The 22,705-nt window shown below is 42.6% G+C and overlaps 1 protein-coding gene across 1 annotated transcript in view; it reads right to left on the bottom strand.

Annotated features, from left to right (window-relative positions):
• Positions 1–7,086: 7,086 nt before the first annotated feature.
• LOC114910523 (chemokine-like protein TAFA-2) overlaps positions 7,087–22,705 on the bottom strand; it is a 34,167-nt gene continuing 18,548 nt past the window's right edge. The window contains exons 2-5 of the mRNA XM_029251952.1: positions 13,270–13,373; positions 9,500–9,652; positions 8,050–8,174; positions 7,087–7,116 (exon numbers count right to left, since the gene is read on the bottom strand). Coding sequence (XP_029107785.1) covers positions 7,087–7,116; positions 8,050–8,174; positions 9,500–9,652; positions 13,270–13,372 — 411 coding nt within the window. The 5' untranslated portion in view covers position 13,373. The remainder of the gene's footprint in view (positions 7,117–8,049; positions 8,175–9,499; positions 9,653–13,269; positions 13,374–22,705) is intronic.

Raw genomic sequence — 22,705 nt, 5'->3', positions numbered from 1 at the left:
TGAACCACCCAGACACTGCAAAACAGCACCACTACTTGCTGTGCCACGTGTTGCCCAGGTTCAAATTTAATTTCATTTATTAAATTTTAAAGAACCTTACAGCTTTAAATTATTTGCAGAATAGGCCTTCCCTTTATTTTGACACTACCCCATGACAGGAACCCCGCTTGTCAGTTTGTCATTTTATATTTTGCGTAATAAAAGGATTATGATCACAATTGACATAACTCCTGTTTGATTGTAAACATTCTTATTAATAAAAGCAATGAATAAATAAACATCCCAGCAGGCAAACCATATTGAACTGATACTGTAGTAGAAACCATACATATTGCACGTCAGAGGTTCCTCTGAGAAAAGAAAAGAAAAGAAAAGAAAAGACTTCTTGTGCTCATCTTTGGGCTCAAGGTATCTGGCACACTGCGCAGGAAGAGTGTCGAGGTGCCAAGGTATAGCATTTCTTGTGATTACCATGTTACACATTGTCACTCGTGTGAAAAAGAGAGCTGTTTCAGCAAAGGTGCATGGAAAAGATCACACTGCGCTTCGAAAGTTAAAATCCCTCAAAATTATGAAAAGAGTAATAAAATGTGTTTGCTCTCAACGGGGCTGTAATAATAGCAGCCATTTCTGAGTTGTTTTGGTATTTCTGTTTTTTACTCCAGAGGTTCACAGCATAGTACGATCAAATTACTAACAATCCAAATTAAATTTTTAGGTAGGAATATGCTCAGCGGAAACATCCAGAGGAGAAGATATACAAACAAAATATAATGCTTTTTTGACTTATTTTTGATTTTAGTGAACACTTAATGAAATCATTAGTTTGACCGTTGATATCAAACTGGGCATCACAAAATTACAAAATAAGATTCATAGCACTGCTGTGGAAATCAAAAGGAATAATATTTAGCTACTTAATTTCCACTGAACTCCTCACTACCTACATTTGTCCATGAATCTGACATTTTTCTCCAAAGCAACTTAGTGTTGAGCGACTTACACTGATTTACCCATCTATATAGCAGCGTAATTTGTACTGTATGAATTCGTGAAAGGTAGCTTCACGAAGGGTAGCGTAGTAGGATGTGGGATTCGAACCTGCAACACACAGTTTTACTGTATAAACACCATGCTGACCTGGATATGAGAGGAGGGGAAGTAGACTCCCCTACTTTCCACCCAGGATTTCATTTTAACTCACCAAATCTGGCCTGGGAGATAAGACACCCAGAGACACAAGTAAGCAGTTGTTTATAAAAGTTGCTCATAAAACCCAACTCATAAAAAGTGAGTCTCACTAAAATACTCCCCACAATCTGCATAAATCTACAGTGTCCTCCTGCCTGATAACACGTTTCGGAAAGAAGTAACACGATAAGATTTTTCTCTCCCATATTGCGCGTTTTTTGCCCTAAATGTAAGCTGTGCGGCTCTTTTGTTATGTAAAACGCTTCAATAAATCGAGCTCGGGAGGAAGTGATAAGATTGCCACTGGTTTACATGGCGCCTTTAATGAAACTCCTAGAGAAGCTGCGAGCTGCACTCCCAAGGCGCCGCATTTAATTATGAAACTACATTTGGTTACGCTCCTATTGAGCATATGGAAAAGATGGGACTTCTTTGATGTGTCCTGTAATAGCACCGGTAAAAAAAGAATAGCTTATTCACATAATGCTGCTGTGCTTCAAAGAACTGTTCACTGCAGCTCCCCAGATTGTTTTTAGAGCTCATTTATTCAAGGGGACAGTGGGAGATTGACATTTCTCACACAAGTGCATACACCGTGTGCTCATCCTGCTTATTTGTCTTGGCCACATTTACCACGTTCTGGTGACAAGAATCCACAAGCTTAGACATCTCACGCATTGCTCACATAACGGGGTTCAATTGTTCCGTCAAATTAGGCCCCTATTAGACCAATTGCCTTTGTTAGGGGCTCAAATAAACAATATTTCTGATGAAAACACACTTGGATAAAACACCACAGTATTTTTATCCATGATGAAAAGACCATCATATTTTGTAATATTTAGAACAAAATATTTCTCTGTTGTCTTTTAGTGTTATATTTTCATTCATTAATACCTAATAATCACAATAACTGCTTGTAAAGTGCAGAGTCACAGAGGTCCAACATCTACCCAGGAGGCACCCTAGACGGAGACGCTGGAATACTTTGACAAATGTTTATGATAGAAAAGAAACATAAAGTTTGCAATATCACTGCCTGTGTTTCACTCCGTAAAGCACATGGACACTGTGCTGCTAGAGGAGATGTGTAACCCACCTCCTGCCGTGTTACCCTTAATCAAGGTACTTAACCCTGAAGTGATACAGCAAAAATGGCCTGGCTGTACAAGCGGGAAAATAAACATAAGTAGCTTAACACTGTAAGTTGTTTTGGAGAAAACTGTCAGAAAAATCTATTAATAATAACAGTATTTAATCTGTGGTTACAGCTGTGGTATTATATTCACCTTAATAAAGGGTCATGATTGGTTGAGATTGTCAATGTCATAGGAAGGGTGACTTCATTTGCCAATAGGCCATTTATTAGAGTAGACAGAAGGGCAAGGTGGGGATGGGCAGTGGAGGCAGAATTATATTCTATAGTAACTCCTATAGATACTTACAGTCCACAGCGAAACATGGCCACAAATAAGAAGCAGTACAGCAGGGCCACCTATACACTGTACATTTGTAGATTATGATAAATTCTAGACTGATTAATGCAGTGAACATACCTAAAGTCAAGATATATAAGACTGTTTTCCAGTTAATTTTTCTTTTTATGAATGACAAGCGATTTCGACGTATCAACTAAAGTGATTATGAAGCAGTTTAGCTGACAGAGTTTATAATGAGCCTTTCATTTTCACGATGCCACAAATTTTCTCCGTAAGAAATTAGTGTAACATGGAGCATTTAATCTTCAGCTGAATGGTTAGAAGAGATACTCATTTGAATGGCAAACTTGTATTTTATAAAAGTTTATAGTATCCATACATTTTATTGTCTTGTTTCTTAAATACATATGCAAGTATACATATTAATCATGCCACAGGTCATATTATGGATTAACATCTAATAGGAAAGGTTTTTTTATACTTCAATGTATTTCAAAGCACTGAGTTGGGTATCTCTTGGATCAGCCTTAATGCAGCAGCAGCACAGCTTTGGTAAAATGCAATATGACGTAAAATTAGATACGAAGACTAAGAGGGGCACTCAGACTCGAAGGTGTTTCCAGTCTTCTTGCTGTATGTGTAGAATTGATGAAGTGCCCAGGTCTACCATCTACAACTCTGCCAGTTGCCACAACCGAATTTTGGTAGAAACTACAGGAATTCTGTTACTATACAACTTTAAAGACACAATTGTAGTTTATTATACACTGGTTCCTCAACTTACAAACACAATTGGGACTGTAAGTCCCCTCATAACTTGATCTGTTTGCAAATCCATCTTCCTCTAATTCACATTTAATAAAAGCTTAAAAATTCACATGCCCCTTGACAAAGCTATAATTAAAAAATGCAAGACACAGGCCCGTTGTTTGAAACCACTTGTCCCAAGCAGGGTCACGGTGAGCCGGAGCCTAACCCGGCAACACAGGGAGCAAGGCTGGTGGGGGAGAGGACACACCCAGGACAGGACACCAGTCCGTCGCAAGGTGTCGCAGAACACCCCAAGCAGGAGTCGAACCCCAGACCCGCCACAGAACGGGACCCAGCCAAGCCTGCTGCGCCACCGCAGCCCCCGAAGCAAGATGCATTTTATTATTTATATTGAAACATTAAAACTGATTCAAAATTTTTAATATTTAAAAAAACAGTTGACCAATTCATCAGATAAATGTCTGCAAAGTTTGTTGGGTTCTGTCACTTTCCACTTCATCACGTACACTTTCAAAAGGTTAATAATATAAACAGTCCTCACCTTATTTGTGAGTTAGGTCCTGTACATGTCTCAAATAAATGTATAATACACAACTGAAACTTGGACTTTTAACATTTTTATTAACTTTGATTTACATTTAAATCCAAACTAGTTTAAAATTATTTAAAACTATGTAATTTCTGCAAACTCTACAAATGCCTACTTAATGCCAGTTGTTGACAAATCCATTAACATGTACAGCATTTGTCATCTTGTTACTGATTAGCAACAGCCAGGTACAACAGATACAAGTTGTAAATACTCTGAAAGCCGGTTGAACAAAGGCGGTCACACATCCCTTCACTGTCTGTATGCATTTTACTAGTAAATAAGAGCTGAATGTGGAAACACAAAATAAAGAAAAACAGCAATTTAAGGAAATGCAATTTAAAATAAATAAAATCTGGAAAATATGTTTGTATCTGAAAAAATTCATAAGTCAAATGTTCGTAACATGAGGAGCCAGTGTATAATGACATGATCACAGCACAAGTAAAAATGCATCAGAGATAAAATTCAAAGCTAATTAAACGAATTGCATCTCATTAATTTCTCTTGCAACAGTTTTTAAAACTAAGACCAGTAAGACATTCATATGTTATTCTTTCATCTTCACACAATAAAAGCATATTTTAGAAGATAGCTGGGTTGTCATTTGTTTCTAAATTGATCTCATTTACACAGACTATGGGTTTTTGGAGAGAGGAATCAAAACAAAAGCAAGGACTTTGTTATGTGAAAGTCGCTGAATTCGTGATTCACCATTGGTGACACTGTAAGACTTTAAGTGGGAATATGACTTAGATGCATATAATTTTGTTATAAAAGACATCCTATCATTCAAAACAGCTAAAACTGCAGTATTCTGCAAGGGGGAAAATTGTGAATAATGATAATAATGATAATAAGGAGAGCTGACGAATATCCTTTTTCTGATTCCCCGTTAACACTTTCTTCAGCCGCTCTTCTTGTTTCTGCACAGCTAAATTTCTTTTTTGTCATCGAGAGACATCACAGTCATTGTTGCAACAGCTACTATGTATTTACAGTAAACCCAAGGAATTGTGCCGATCAGAAATGACCCATCTGCAGTTTGCCAAGAAAACAGTGATGGCAGAACTCCAGCGAGACTTCAGCTGCTGCATCACTCTACCTGCAATAAGATGTAAAATCCTAGAGTTAATTTTCTGCATTCATCTTCCAAGACATCCTAACTAATAATGTCCAGTTCGACTTTATGCTCTTTAAAGAAGAGTTAAAATCGATAGTTAAAAATGTGCTTGTCATAGGCTAACATCTAAAGCATTAAATACAGCTTATTCGGTACATTACAGGAGAACAAGATTACACTTGAAAATCAATAAATCCTCTTGTTAAATTTTGTTAATTAAGCAACTCCAGTAAAATAACAATGGAAAGGCCATCATCATAGTCAGATGGTGTTACTGATTTCAATAGTGACTTCCCAAACAACTTCTCATGTAATGAAATATGACTGTGTGGCTTTTAACATGTTAAGTAAGCTAAATTAACAATGCAAAATTTATGACAAAACTGGACACCAAAAACAGGATTTAGTCTGGAACATAAACAGACTATATGAAGTACCTTGCAATAAGAATCAGACTCTTGAAAAATTATCTCATTTTACTGAATCACAGATGCTATGTTTCAACTTCTCTGTAATACTTAATTTCAAAATATTGTAACTTCAATTTTTTTAAGTGACATTATTTTATGTTAAATTATTTTGAGGAAAAATAAAAACTGAAGCATGCTGTTTGTACAAGTATTTATGCCTCACAGATCATTACTAGGTAGAGCCATTTTTTGCTGTGATAGCAGTAAGTCTTTTGAGGTAAATATGCACCAGTTTTACACATTGTGCAAGAAACATCATCCTTAGTGTGGTGGTTGCAAGTATGGTGGTGACAGCATCATGCTGCGGGGTTGCGTTTGATCAGCAGGAACTGGTTACCTTGCTAAAACAGAAGAATGGATGGAGCAAAATACAGGGAAACAGTGTATGGGAACTGCTTCAATCTGATAAAAAAGTTCACCTTTCAGCAGGAGAATTACCCCAAGGCACAAGGCCAAAGAAATACTGGAATAAAGCAAACAAAAAAGTGAATGTCGTATAGTCATGATTTCAAAGTCCTGATCACAGCCCCACTGAGAATCTGTGGCACGTTTTGAAAACTGCAGTCCACAAGCATCGACCAACCAACATGAAGGAATATCAGTGTTCTACTTTTCGTTAAGTAAAATGAGAGAACTGGTCAGCTGTCTAAATACTTTTTGCAAGGCACTGTATATCACCTCAAAAAGGAATAACTGTCAGGCTGAAAATCTTGCACATTCCTCGTTTGGTTTGATTGTCTTTGTCTTGAAAAATCCACCATACTCACAAAGACGTGTCACACAGGTGTTCATGTAACAATGTAAGCATGTAGGCTGGAGGTTTAACCAACGTTGGCTGTGTGCTTCTTTAATGCATTCGTCAAAACATCTGATAGTTATGAATTTTTTAAGCATGCTACAGTTGCGGTGGACCTTGACCTCGTGTCTGCAGAGGCTATTTACAATGTGGTTACATTCTGAAAGATGCGTTAATTACATTTACAAACACTAAAGTGAATTAATTGCACTTTGTTTCCTGTGACTGGAAACGAACAAGCAGGTGATACTCTATGGAATTTGCTGAAAACTGGTTTGCTCATAAAGCTACACAGCAAAAGACAATTTCACTGAAATCATATCAGTAGAGAGATGACTGCCAACAGCCAACAAGGCTCCCAATGCTAATTTTATGATACCGAAACTCCACAAATAACTGCAGGGGTCAAAAATGCTTTTTGCTATTTCACTCAATCTGTGCAAACATTATATTTATGAATTAAAAAAGTATGAGCCAAGATAAACAAAGCAAACAAACAAACCAAAACAGTGGGCAAAAAAATTGATCATTAAATTGAACTATTAATTTAATGAACTTTATGCAATAAAATGCCATGAAAAATCCAGAGGGTCTTGGGCAGAATATATAGCTGAAGATGTGTTAAAATTCTCAACATCATTACGGGTAATTAAGTGCAACAAATACGATATGCGAGGCGGAAAAATTAGAACTTTGTTATGTCAAGGTTACCAAAGCTGATCTCTATCTGAGGAAACCTTAACGGAATTTTATATTAATAAAGGAGAAAAACCTCTATTTCACACCGAGAGAGGGAAGAATACAAAATCCAGTATGTATGGCGTGTATACGGCACAATGTCGTACAGCGGCATCTGCCTTAGCGCATGGCATCTTTGTGCTTATGAATATGTATATCTAGCCTTTGGGAAAACCAGCCTTGCAGAGTAACAATTAGCCTAACGAGGACAGCAACACTTGTTCCATCTATAAAGCAGAACAGAACTTAAATTCATATTAGTGTGATAAACAATGCAGTGAATGGGTTTATTAGAGCAGCGTGCAGTCAGACGAGGTCACCGCAAAGAGCCCCTGTCGGCGACGCAATATTCACTGCTGGGTTTACAGGTGGAACACAAGCCGCCAAAAGTCCATCACACCTACTTATTGAAAGAATGCATTTAACTGTGAATGGTGAAGTGCTAATGTGGTAAAGCCACTAAAATTAACTGAACTAGCTAAATACATTCCTAAACCTTATTTTCAGAAATATTTAGGTAACGCTCATCAACTGACGGGCTTTGCAAAGGCAGCTTACGCCGAGTTACCCATTTATACAGCAGGGCAACTTTTATTGCACCACCTCAAGGTACGTACCTTGATCGAGCCAACTATCGCAGTACGTGTGACTTGAAGCAGTATTCTTTGGGTAGAAGGCAGGGTCACTAACCACTGCACTACCTGCTGCCCCATCTACAGCCATTCAGATATTTTTAACATTAATAAAGCTTTGCTCTTTATGTATTTTAATCATAAACCTGTTCTGCATTAGATTACAGTTTTCTTTTTACTACATGCTCTAACTGCTCCTCTGTAAGAAATACCGCCCTTTCTACATAAGCTCTGTGTCCAATCGTTCCCAGCATTCCCGGCAACCAGGCAGCGGGCTGCTCAGGACAGTTCGGGACCTACCTTAGTGGTCTTAATCTTGTTGCCCGTGGCACAGCTCCAGCCTTTGAGGTCGGGGAGAACCTTACACTCCTCTCCATCCAGGCAGGGCTCCATCTGACACCACCACTTCTGCTGCACAATGGAGGCTGGGGACACGCAGAGACAGCAGATCACACACATGGAAACGCCTGCTTACATTCTCTCTGCCGTGCTCATCGCTCAGTCTGTTCATTTCATTATGTAGTTGTTCCCTGATCAGGATGACGTCACCATAACCACCAATTTTTTTTTTTTTTTTAATTCATGTTTTTATTTGTCTTTATGAAATTAAATTCTTTGAGCCATTTCACATTCAAACCCTGAGCTCTTAAATGCGTGCCATTGCCTCGCATTTGCTCGGCATCTTCAACACGCCTTTCAGACTGTCTGAGCTCCTCAGCTGCATCGCAGTATTATATGAATAAGTAAGAACTGTACATTTTGCTGAAGGTGAAATCTGCTCAGAATCAGGACTAAGTTTTGCCATGTCCTGCATTTCGGAAGCCCTGTGAGTCTGGAGTCGCCTTATCATAGAAGGAGAGACTGCAGCAGGATTGACCGGGTACAGTAGAGCACATCAGGTCAGTTATGCTTATTATAATGGTCACACATAATTTCATGGCTCTAGGGTAGGAGCACGGTGCACTGCATTGCAATTACACTGCAATTTCCAGGATGGAAAATAATTCATCAATGGCACTATATTGCATTTGTGGAAAATTATCTAAATGAAATTAAAGAAGTCACGTTTGCCTGCTGTGATGTAAACAGCTGTTTCGGTGTACTCATCAGTGGAGCAGACCTTAATTAAACACACACATCCGTCATGAAGGTGCACAGATAATGAACCCAAATAAAACAGAGAAATAGATATAGAAACAGATCAAATGAATCAGGAAAAAGTCGCAAAATACAATGTACAGAGAGAACAGACAACACCCCATCTTCTACTGTAGAAGAATAGTCCAAAGACATGCTGTTCAGGTTCCCCCATATTGTGTGAGTGACAGAGAGCAAGAGTGTGTTCCACTGATGTATGGATGAGTGACCCATTGTAAGTAGTGTATCTAGCAGTGTAAGTCTTTGGGTGCTCTGGTTTCCTCCCACAGTCCAAAGGCATGCTGTCCAGGTTCACCCATAGTGTGTGAGTGACAGAGAGTGTGTTCCACTGATGTATGGATGAGTGACCCCTTGTAAGTAGTGTATCTAGCAGTGTAAGTCACCGCGGTGAGTAAGGTGTGTGGGCTGGTAACACTACATAGAGTTCATTGGAAGTCGCTTTGGAGAAAAGCATCTGCTAAGTGAATAAATGTAAATGAATGTAAATGTAAACGAATAGAGTCTTGTGTCTCTTTAGTCAACGTGCGCAGGCATCAGCAGGGTTTTATGTTATCGTCATATGGGGAGCCCGGAGGTGTTGGAGGGGCGGTACCATCGACGCAGGAGGGCGCCGCGCGGGTCGTCCCGGCCACTTGTCCAGGGAAGCAGGAGCACTTGACGGTCTGAGAGCGCTCCTCGATCTTGTTCTTGTTGCAGCAGCGGTGAACAGCGACGACCTCGCAGGTCCCGGTCCGCACGGGGTGCGCTGCGGAGGCGGGAAGGCCGCAACACACGTGAACGCGGATCCCGCAAGGCCTTCGTGGGCAGCGCAGGAGTCATCGCTTGGCCCTGGTGTCTTAGCCAATTACCCAGCAATTTCCAGCTCGAACCGCCTTGTCTGGATCATTCAGAGAGCGAACCACTTCGTTGTCTTTTAATTGAAGGTGACATTTGCGAGCGGCGTCCATCTGGGACGGGGGCTTCCGCTCGAGCGGCGAGCGGCTCATTAGCAAGTGGTGATACCTGCCTTGGAAGTGCTCCTCTCGCAACAAACCACTACAGACAAGTGCGTCTCATTAAAATGCACCCAGAGCATCTCTTTGTCCTTTTGTGAAATTGCGCACTTTTATTTATTTATTTATGCACACTCTATAAAGGCTTCAGTCGCGGCCTCTTTAACTCGGGTGTGTTATATTGTGTGTTTGTTTCAGAAGCCGAGTTAGCATTCCAAAGCTTAGGCTTCAGGTCACAGCACCCTTTGAAAGAAAGAGCACGGCCCGCATGGGGGTACATCAAAACAAATATATTTCTGTGTCTCTATACGTACAGTACTGTGCAAAAGTTTTAGTCGCTTGGGGAAAAAAGCTGGAAAGTGAGAATGATTAAAGAATAGTGCTCTTAATTAATACACTTCCTACAAAGCTTAGTAACTATCCATCGCCAACAACCACTTGGCGCAGCAGGTTTGGCCGGGTCCTGCTCTCTAGCGGGTCTGGAGTTCGAATTCTGCCTGGGGTGCCTTGCGATGGACGGGCGTCTCGTCCTGGGTGTGTCCCCTCCCCCTCCAGTCTTTTGCTCTGTGTTGCCGGGTTAGGCTCTGGTTCGCCGTGACCCCACTTGGGACAAGTGGTCTCAGACAGTGTGTGTCTGTGTGTGTGTACTTGTTTTCTTTAACGACACACAAAGCCCTTGCTGTAATACTGTAACTTTTTGCAAAAGGAACGCTTGGAAATCTAAAATATGCTCTTTCCCATTGACACTAAGGCAGAAGACATTAAATAACCGTCTAAAACAAATATTTTTGTGAAACATCTAAGCACCTAAGACTTCTGCACAGTACTGTACATTTTAAACTTTTTTGGCAGTCAGTCACTGAACAGTAAAGCAGATTTTAGGCTGTTTATCCAGTTTTATAGAGGCTCTGAACACGTTACATTTGGCATACGCTGTCACATATGGCTATACCGTACCACACTTTGAAAAATGCTCTTAAACGTGCTCATAGTTCAGGCTCCCATATCAATATCAGTCGAGCAGATTTCAGCTGGTCCTGGGTCCAACCCCAGTGTTATAGTAGAACCCTGCCTGCAATGGACCGCAATTGGGTACAATGTCAGTCTGGATGGTTGAAGCTTCTCTGAAAGCACAGAAAGGCTCTTTGAATCAAATTTTATATCTTGTATATTTACTTTAACTACATTGTCGATTTGCATTTGGCACAAAACTCTGAAAATTTCTTTTCCCTTTCTTTCCCAGTCTATGCAAATACCGCGTATTATATATTTAGCCGGTGCCGTGCGGAACGCAGCTTCACGCTGCAGTGCTATTTGGCTGTTTGGTTATGTTTATATGAGCTGCTGCAGAAAGTAAAGAAATGATTTTAAGAGCTTTACAGAGCGCTCAGTTTGCGGACAGCCCGACTCAACCTGCCACCTCATCTGTAGCCTTGTTAGCCGCCTTGATTGACGGCGCTGACAGGTGACGGCCACACAGGTGCCCGAGTTCTCGCTTACAGTGTGACAACCGCAACCGCCGTCTTGTCACGCCCAATCCAAACAATGGCCTGGGACGGTCTGCCTGAGCGCCCAGGAGCCGCGGGGGACAGAAACAGACCCTCGCTCGGCCTCTTCGCACGTGACAGAAATGAAAGAGCTTTTCCCCTCTGCAAAAATGTCCCCGCTCTGTGATTTCGAGCAGCTTAATTGACATTGTAAGTCACCGTCTCTTCTTGGCTGAGGTTTGTGCCACAGGAGGATGAAGGTCATTCCTCGTGTGTTAGTCGCCTGCCAGAGGACAGGGCTGGGAGGGGAAGGTCAGCGGTAGAGTTAGGGCTCCGCGTGTGACTCTGAAATGACACACGCCGCACCGTCATCACACACATCCGCAACCGAAAAACCTCGCGGCCGCCAGACTGGCTAAGATTCGGAGCCCGTAAAACCTAAAGCCGACAGCCATTCGTCGGGAGGCTTCTATAACTGCTCTAGTTCCTACTTAACCCTGGTTATTTAGTTAAGGCGCTTTTACTTCATCAGGGATTCTGTGAGGATAAGCCATATAAACGTTTCAGTTACAGCATTTTCTATTATAACGCACTGCATATTGTAATAAAAAATAAAATCTCTATGGTGTACAGAAAAATTTGGCTAAAAATCGCCCTCCTGGGACAGTTTGTGAAAGCAACATTATTAGGTAACACATATTTCATCTGAATTATTACTAAATTATATGTGTTTTATTATTTATATATAATTATTGTCTTTCTTGGTGTGCCCTAAGTAATTTTTACAGAAAAAAGTAGACGCGATTAAATAAGATAATTTCGATTTTATGCCTGATATATAAGTGGCATTTTAGATAATCTGTCACAATTTCGCACAAAAGTAAGGATATGATGTTGAAAGACAAGAATATTGTGTATTTTGGCAGTTAACGCAAAGAGCTGCTTTGAATTACTTTTGTAAATCAGCTATTTTTGCACTGAAAAGCATGTCAATTTGTTTTGTTAAGCTGCTTCTCTAAATAGCAACACCAATAAGCGCAATCAAATTTTTTTAGCATATTTAAGGTTCACAGTAAACACTGTATTGTTTGAAACTGTTGTCACTCGTTGACACAATGTACCGCGCTTGCTGGAGTGGCAGCAAAGGCAGGAAAGCGTTTTGAAGCTCCGAATTTATGCAGCTGACAGATAAACTGATCCGAGAAAGGACTCGCTGAGGGATGCATGGACACCGGCTGCTAGAAGCTACCGGAATGTTGACCACCAAACCTTCTCCCACGACCAGTACATTTTTCAGCCTTCATTTTCAATATTCACATGGACAGTGCCTTGTAAATGTATTCAGAACCTTGATCAATTCCCTCATTTCACTCAATACCTTTCGACAAGGTACTTCACCTTAATTTCACAATAGATATTGACTGACCGCAGCCGCTTGTCCTGAGCAGGGTCGCGGCGGACCAGAGCCTAACCCGGCAACACAGGGCGCAAGGCTGAAGGGGGAGGGGACACACCCCGGACGGGACGCCAGTCCATCACAAGGCACCCCGAGCAGGACTCGAACCCCGGACCCACCAGAAAGCAGGCAGAGGTCAAGCCCGCTGCGCCGCTGCGCCACCGCACCCCTCTTTCATAATATATTACAGCATTAATATGAAATTGTGCATAACACTACTGACAAAGCCAAAAAATAAGTTGCTTATTATGCTTTATTACCATAGTATTAATTCACACCGGGGGGGAGCGGGAGTAGGTTTTTAACAGCCTGTACCGAGTTTAGGTTAACATTTGCAAGTTCCAGCACTGCAGCGCAAAGGAGCAAAGTCTGCCAAAGGTCAGTAACCCAATTAATAGAGCGAAAAGTAAGCGGTTTCATGGCTCACCTCTGTGGTCTTCTGCTGCTGCAGACCTCTCCCACAGGCCAATAACGCAGATCATTAGAAGAAGTGCACCTTTGTTTGCCTGCCGCATATATCTCAAACTCATCCTGATGGAAACACAAGAGCAGGAATCCCATTACCTGGGGCACAAGCGGCACAATTACACACGACAAATATTTACAGGGCCATAAAACTATAGAAAACCGGCAAGGGAAAAGGAACCTCAAATATTTAACATATCTCAGTGTATCTATAAACATTATAAGCATGCATAATCACTTGTGATTAACACTTAAAAAAAAATGAATCAATAAACGAATGAATAAATAAATAAATAAATGATTCTGTTTTTAAGACCCAGGCTGTGCATTTCAGTGAAAACAAAACAAAAATTCATAAATTTTAATATGTAACTATGGCTTGACTTGGTGCTTTGTTCACGTTGTGAATAGCAGTGCATCACAAACAAATGACCGAAATATTTGAACAACAGTATGTGTATTTATTGCCAGAATGCTTTAGGATTATTATTTTATAACAAAGTCAACAACTTTACTCAGAGCACTTCTTTATTGAGTGCAATGTTTATTCACGCAGGTTTAATTTAATTTACTTCAGAATTCACCAGCAAGCTCTCTCCTGGGGACTGGACCTGGAACAGGTTATCAGCTTTGAGCCTATCAATAAATTAACAACAGTTGGAAAAAATGAATGAAAGCAAACTGCTCCACATGTAGTACTGAGACTTTTGAAATAAGAATGTCTGCAGTGATGTTTGCGCATAAATTGTAACACAATTATGTGATTTCGGCCCACAGCAGGACTCATGCGGTTCATGCTTTCCGACGGGGTGCCTGCCACACGGAGGAATAGGCAAACAGCTCTTCTTAAATGTTTCAGGAAAAATTAAGGGCAACTACACACACCGGCTGAAACCGCTTGTCCCGAGCGGGGTCGCGGTGAACCGGAGTCTAACCCGGCAACACGGGGCGTAAGGCTGGAGGGGGAGGGGATACACCCCGGACGGGATGTCAGTCCATCACGAGGCACCCCAAGCAGGACTCGAACCCCAGACCCACCAGAGAGCGAGACCCGGCTAAACCCGCTGCACCATCGTACCACCACACCCCCCCCAAGCGCAACTAAAAAACATAAAATATAAAATTGTTTGAAAAAAAATTAAAGATACAAGAAAGATCACATTTAACGTAAAACTGAAGACTTGTGTAGACTCATGGTCGGCAGCATGTCTGCAATCAACTGGCACGAAAGATGCGTTGAATTACGTGTTTAGTAAATTTGCCAATGCCTGTAAACAAAAATATTCAATTATTTTATGCTACTTAAGAAAATAGTCTAATTCGTGATTTGGGAATAAAAGGCCCGGAAACACTTAATTCTCTGCGTACTGACATGAAAAAGCTGTTCTCCCAAACAGACCATCATTATATAATTATTTCCACGGCTTGACAGAGTTGTGTAAATTAACGGCTTCTTCTACCACTTGGATCATGGTAAAACATCTCCAGTTCTGGACATAAACACCAAGGTCTGAGTTCAGACATTCTGTCAGTTTTAACGTGTAGCTCAGGCAGAAAAAATGCGGGTTTCACTTTTTTTCTCCATAATCCCTGGTTCATTTGTGTCATTTGTTTCCAACCCATAGGTGGGTGCCGTGGCACAGCGGGGTGGACCGGGTCCTGCTCTCCGGTGGGTCTGGGGTTTGAGTCCCGCTTGGGGTGCCTTGCGACGGACTGGCGTCCCGTCCTGGGTGTGTCCCCTCCCCCTCCGGCCTTACGCCCTGTGTTGCCGGGTAGGCTCTGGTTTCCCGCGACCCCGTATGGGACAAGCGGTTCAGAAAATGTGTGTGTGTGTGTTTCCAACCCAATAACCAGAACAGAGCTTTAACTAATGTCCTGGGTTTTTTTTTTTTTTTTTTTTAAACTCCTGCAATGAAAAGATGGAGGAACTTTTTAAAGCAAATGGTGAATTTCATGCTTCATTCAGCACGCCTGTGGCTGTAAACCTGCTGTCAACCTGGGAGAAAAACCCAAATGCATTCAGTGTAAATAACACCGCCGCATGCATATTTTAATGTAACGACTTTTCATCCAGTAAATGCTTTTTCTCTGTTGTGACTTACAGTTCAGCCGATGTTAAAGATCACTTAAAAACAAACGAGGGTTGTGAGCAGAGCAGTTATAGTAGTTATAAGCTCCATGGTGCACCATTGCCATGCTCATAAACAGGGTCATGTAAATGTAGAAGAGTAAATTCACTGCACTAACAGGAGTTCTGGCCTGAAATGTGTTACAAAAAAGAGGCGGTTTGTGACTTCTTGAAGGCAGGAGGCGTCCAGCAGCCAACGGCTGAACTTTATTCCACCGCACGCGTGATGTCCGTTTGGATGCCAGGCCCCATCTGCGAGGGACGGTCAGATGATTGGAGATGGAGCAGCACTGGGGTGCAAGAAACATGCTACGGCTTCCTTGCCCTCAGCCTTGGAGGTGATATATGCGGCAGCTGGACATCAGTGGAAGGAGGAAGGACGGAAACATCTTGGCAGGTAGAAGGAATAAGGCTCACAGCGGTGGGTAATGAAGGCCGACCCCCAGGCTTCCGAATGCTGCTCAGTTCAAACGAGGTTCATGGATCGGCAGGGAACGATCACCAGTTGACAGAGGTCCTTTACTCTCCGGCTCTACTATGTATGATAATGGATATGAAACTGGAATGTGTTACAGTCACTCCTGTTAATACAGTGCTGCCTGAAAGTACATGAACCCTATAGGGATGATCATTATTCTTATAAAATTAACTTTCAAATCTTTCTTTTAAACTTATCAAGTGAATAAATGGTTTTGATTTACACACCTGATTCTACTTACCAGTTTGGTTTCTCCAGTGCAACTTGGGGTTCACTTTTTTCAGTCCCTGCACTACTTCCATGTATTTACTACATACGTGATTTCCTCTAAGGCAATACATGAAATTAGTAATTACACACCTATTATGTCACATGAGAAAAAGTGATAAAATGATGATTTTTATGGTAAAACTACGAGACACAAGGGGTTCACATACTTTCAAGCAGCACTGTGTGTGGGTCTGCAGACAACATGCTGCTCAGGGAGGTCGAGGCTGGGAAAATCATGCCTAACACACTGGCCTCTGTCCAATTACATGAGTTCTGGCCCACATTCTGCTTTTTTTTACACAGCTAGACAAACTGACAATTTGGATAATTACAGCAATGTTGCACACAATGATCAGCTGGCTCGCAAAATTACATCACATTGTGTTTCCAGTATTGCAAATATTTTGCTGATTTTAATCATTGATAGATTTCATACTAAACAGTTTCGTAAATGCTACTGAAACTGTAACCTGTTTACGATCATCTCGTCGGCGCACCTGCGCTTGTGACAGTTATCTATAGAGCAGATGTCACCAACATATTGCTGAAGACTGCTCAGTTCACGAAAGAACCACATGAAACCTCAGCTGACGTCATAAAATCATGAACAGGGCTGTAGTATCCTTCATCAAGGTACCTACCCTGAACCAATAGAGAAACACTTACCCACATACAGAAAACAGGTAAATCAGTGCAAGTTACACTAAGCTGCTTTGTAGAAAAGTGTGAGATAAATAAATAAATGGTAAGCAAATCTAATGTAAATACAGTTGTAAAGGAACAACTTCATCATTTCTTGGTTCTTTCTCGAATATTCTGCCAACCGCTGCCACCTCACCGAGCTCCGCTATCACTCATTTTTCCCCAGATTCGGCATACATTACTGCTGCACACCACAGGGTAACACACCATTTAGACACAAAGCAATAAGGATCCCCGACTTATGAAGAAGAGCACCACAGCATCAGGACCCAGGTTATTCCATTTCAGGGCAAAATTTCTAGCCACTATCCCACCTGAATGATGTACAGCATATGCATTTGCTGGTCATTATCATTCATTTACTTAGCAGATGCTTTTCTCCAAAGCAACTTCCAATGAACTCTATGTAGTGTTATGAGCCCACACACCTTATTCACCATGGTGACTTACACTGCTAGATACACTGCTTACAATGGGTCACTCATCCATACATCAGTGGAACACACTCTCTGTCACTCACACACTGTGGGGGAATCTGACTGGCACATCTTTGGACTGTGGGAGGAAACCAGGGCACCCAGAGAAAACCCACACAGACACAGGGAGAACATGCAAACTCCCCAAAGACCAAGTGGGGATCAAACCCACATTCTCCCGCACCACCCAGGCACTGTAAGACAGCAGAGCTACTCGTTGTGCTACTGTGCTACCACACCACCCATTCATTTTTGCGCTGAATAATTACACTCCCATAGTTAGCTGTCTCAGAACATAACCATATATGCTATGCATGTTTCAACCATTAATAATCAAATAGCAGCTACAAGACTGATGCTGATCACAATAATCGGTCACTTTCAGCATCTCCTCATGCAGGTAGGAGCTCTGGGAGCCACATCCTGTCCTGGGTAGAGTAGGGCAAAGATCCACAAAAATAACCCTACTGACACAGGCGGGCCTCAATTCAATTCTAAGTCAAGGCCATGAAATTACCTGCTGAGCTTCTGTGCCATATGAGCTTCAGGACAACAGTTACTGGTATATTTATTCATTTGTATCACACTTTTCTCCAAAGCAAGCCACACCGATTTACCCATTTATATAGCAGGGTAATTCTTACTGTATCAACTTAGGAAAAGTATCTTAATCAAGGATGGGAGGTGGGATTCAAGCCTGGGTCCTTCAAGTGTTCGATGGAAGGACTAACCACTATGCCCAGTGAGCATAAGACGCTTAAAACAATTTCGGTAAGAGTAAACGAAATTGGGGGTGTGGTGGTGCAGTGGGTTGGACCGGGTCCTGCTCTCCGATGGGTCTGGGGTTCGAGTCCTGCTTGGGGTGCCTTGCAATGGACTGGCGTCCCATCCTGGGTGTGTCCCCTCCCCCTCCAGCCTTACACCCTGAGTTGCCGGGTTAGGCTCCGGTTCCCTGCGACCCTGTATGGGACTAGCGGTTCAGAAAGTGTGTGTGTAAATGAAATTCAGCATGAGGTTGAATTTGCACTGTTCACAAGTGTGAGTGTGTCTGTGTGTGTGTGAGACAGAGAACGAAAGTGTGAACTCGGAGTGCACAGACCTCATCGCCCGTCTTAGGAGCAGGGAAACAGACTCCCTTCTCTGTCCTGTTTAATGAGCAGTGTGCAACAAACAATGAAACAATGCGGTTACGGTGCTGCACATTGCCTTCAAAACTCTCTTATTAAGTAAATGTCAGACAGCTTCTGGCAACTTCCTGCCGGGCGTTTTTTTTGACTGCGAGGAAGTGTTTAATGCATGCCATTTTATCTTGGAATATGCTCTAAACGAATGTGCATAATTTAAAGTTTTAATTGCAAACTGGAGAAAAGAATGCAGTGTACACAGTATCCACTTAAGGGCAGCAAAACAAACAGTTGCGGCAATTAACAAAACATCATCGCCGTCATTCCAGCAACATCACAGGCCTTTTACCGCACTCTAACCATGGTAAGTGTGGGGCACGTCAAGTGTCATCGGTCGCCCATGTTTCTGCACTCGTAACCACACACACACGCACACACTTTCTGACCCGCTTGTCCCATACGGGGTCGCGGGGAGCCGAAGCCTAACCCGGCAACTCAGGGCGTAAGGCTGGAGGGGGAGGGGACACACCCAGGATGGGACGCCAGTCTATTGCAAGGCACCCCAAGCAGGACTCGAACCCCAGACCCACCGGAGAGCAGGACCTGGTCCAACCTGGTTCAACACCTGGTCCAACCTGGTCCAACCCACCACCGCGCCCCCGCGCCACTTGTAACCATTTACACTCAATGAAAAAGTGAAGCTGCTGACCCAGGACATCCACAGATGCTGGAAATCTTCGCAGCTTTTGGACAATCCTGCTGTGCACCTTGTTGTGAGACAAAGAGAGGTGGGGACAAAGATTCGATATTTGATTCTAACTGGAAAGTCAGGTAAATCTTGAGGGTATGTGTGAAAATCACTGCATTAAAGATAGACGTCTGCAGGACAAGCTGCCGCCCTCGGTGGCTCCGTTGGCTGGTTCTCATCCTGAAAAGTGCACCGCTTCCGTTTCCGCATTTCTCCGACATCCGAACAGCTGCAGCGAACAAACACAATTTCTGTACTTTACGGCGCAGTCTCTAAGGCGTTTGCCCAACGCGGTATTTACCATGTTTTTTGCCAGCCCCATACAACTGAGATTTCCATACGAGGGGAAGATTACCCCGTTTGGCCACCTACCGTATATGCCGAAAGGGACTAAATCCTGTCTGGTAAGAGCACTGCATGGTTTATAGTGCCAGCAATGTCAATAAAAAGGCAGTCATTACACTTTTTAGTCAAAGGCAGAAGCAGGAGCTTCAGCTCACAGATTTACATGGATCAGCAAACTTTCAGGGTGACTCCAGACCAAAGAGACTCCGGATAAAGAGCTTCAGACAACGAGGAATTAAGGTCGCTGTAAATTTAATTGGTGTTTTCTATCATGGCCTATTATACGGCCGTAACTGACTCCGAATTTACATTCATTTGATTATCTCGTGTTTTTCCCAGCCACCTGACATAGGGATGGGAGATGTTAAATGTCTAATGAAGTTTATTATGTTTATGATATTTATGGTTTCATAAACATAAGCCCCACAAATGTAGTAAATCCCGGAATGCAGCTGTTAAATCCCTAAACTTGCTGGTTTATACACTATATAATTGAGTTTGGGTATAAGCAAGAGGAACACATTTAGGCCTTTTGTTGAATAGGTTATTAATTGCTGCCATGTTTCTCTTGTGTTCCATTGTGTTTTTATTCATTCCCATCGCACTCCTAATTATGTGCACTTTTGAATTCTCAGGTTTATTCCCTCCCTTTCATACACACACACACACACACACACACACACAGACAGATCATCTGAATCTGCTTGTCTCATACGGGGTCACGGGGAGCCAGAGCCTAACCCGGCAACACAGGGCAAGCGGACACAACCAGGACGGGATGCCAGTCCATCGCAAGGCACCCCAAGCAGGAATCGAACCCCAGACCCACCGGAGAGCAGGATCTGGTCCAACCCACTGCACCACCACCACCCTTTCTATTTTTTATATTTCCCTGACATTAGTCAGTATTTTAACTTAATATATTGTATGAGACCAAGTATTGTGTGTAATTTACTTACTTTCTCCTACATTTCCCGCATTATTTTGCTTCTTTTTCTGCTTCTCCTCACTTTCCTCTCTGTCTGCCTCCAGGCAGCAGGTGGCATACTGGTTACAGCTGCTCCCTCTGGATTTAAAGGGCACACTTTTGAACACCACATCCTGCTGTAGTAGCCTTGATCAAGGTACTTACCCTGAACTGGCACAGTAAAAATTACTCAGCTGTTCTAATGTGTAAAGCAGTTTAAGTAGCTTTACACAAAGTCACTTTGCAGAAAGGTGTCAGTTAAAATAATAAATAAGTAATATCTGGGAAATGCCTCTCCGAAGAGGGCAATTCCGGTATTCGGGATGAAGCCAGTGCTGTTTTTAAAAAGCAGAAGCATCGAGTGTGTGCAAAGAGCCTGTCCCCAATTCCTGGTCTCCATGCCTCCCTCACAAAGAGAGCGACGCTTTTGATGCGTTGGTTTGTGACTGCGGGGAGGGCCGTGGTGCTAGGTCCCCCGACGTGTAACCTGTACAAGGGACGAAGCAAATGAGGGCAGAGAGAGAGCGAGAGACACATCAGACCGAAAAGCAGGGAGAAGAAAACACAACTTCAATCCCAGGACCCATCTCCGGCACACAGAGTCATCTCCAGTGATGCAGGGATTTGCTAGCACTGCTCTCCACACAGTCACATCCCTTCACATTTGCCCTCACAAGCGAGGCCCTGCCAACACCGTGCGCAATGCCCGGACCCCACTGGTGGACGGCGTGGGAAGTCATACCGTGCTCCGGCCTTCGACTTAAACACCAGTCCCCACACATCTAACTACGAGCTCAATGCCTGACCCCTTGCTTCACACAACCCATTACTTCATTCACCTGCTGTGACATTCTGCAACAGGGCACTCCCTGTTTTCCTTGTTCTTCTGAACAGTGACTTCCTGCGTTTTCATTTTGCTACACAAGCAATAAACCAAAAGTCTGCCGTTTCTCGGTTTTGGATTCAATGTGGTGGAATGAGTTCCCTCTGTCCCTCAGAGCTGCTGAATCCCTTGTTCAAGAAAGGTCTCAAACCCATCTCTTTCATTTCCCTTCTCTCCTGACCTCCTAACTGGTCCATAAACTTGCATCCCACATCTGTCAATTCCATATATAACTACTCTGTAATGTGTGCTGGTAAAAATAGTGGTACTGGGCTAAATAACATTGTGTCTGTATCAATCTGCTGTAAGGCAACTTTTGTTATAAAAATACATTTTATTTAGAAATTAGTATTGTGCCTGCGGGGGTGCGGTGGCGCAGTGGGTTGGAGCACAGTCCTGCTCTCCGGTGGGTCTGGGGTTCGAGTCCCACTTGGGGTGCCTTGCGACGGACTGGTGTCCCGTCCTGGGTGTGTCCCCCTCCCCCTCCGGCCTTACGCCCTGTGTTACCGGGTAGGCTCCAGTTCCTCGTGACCCCGTATGGGACAAGCGGTTCAGAAAATGTGTGTGTATTGTGTCTGCAATTTTATCTGGAGGCTAGGTTTACCATGATCTGTCTTGTGATCGGTTGAGATTTTCACAAGAAAGGAAGTAGGAAGTCCACATGACGATCAGTTTAGTTGCTGGGAAGGGGCACAGCATCTGTGTGCTTTGTATACCGCAGCCAGTAAACAACATACCGCATTAACAGGAAAAACTGCATCTGTATGATGCGCAGCTGCCTACCGTACATGTAACAGGTGTCAAGCTCTCCGTTTCCGGCACAAAGTACACACTGATGAATGCTGAGGCTCAAAAAACTCACGAGGAAGTAAGAGAGAAGGTTCTAGTGCATTTAAAGGAGACATTTTCAAGGTTATTGTATAACTTAAGAGTCCTTCCCAGTAGTCATTTGCCGGTCGGAGTGCCAATGTTATAGTCCAACTCTTTCTATGACTTATAAAAATAAACTTTTGAAAACTTGAGAATAACAACTTGACAATTTTTCAGCTATACGATTACATTCATTGTAGAAATTATTACGTAATAAATGTATTGTCCGGATAATCCAGAGATACATTAAAAAGACATAGACCAAGACGTAGGGTTAAAGGGTTCTGTCTCAAGGCTGTACTCTGGACGGCCAGGATGATCTTAATATATTATACGGTCATATAAACAGTTTTTAAATCAATGAAGAAATAGTAAAAGTGAGGATTTTGTGTTTCATTCTTTTCATA

This window comes from Scleropages formosus, chromosome 5, assembly GCF_900964775.1.
Source record: "Scleropages formosus chromosome 5, fSclFor1.1, whole genome shotgun sequence".
NCBI classification, from domain to species: Eukaryota; Metazoa; Chordata; class Actinopteri; order Osteoglossiformes; family Osteoglossidae; genus Scleropages; species Scleropages formosus.
The sequence above is the reverse complement of the archived record's forward strand: the minus strand, read 5'-3'. Positions and strand labels throughout refer to the sequence as shown.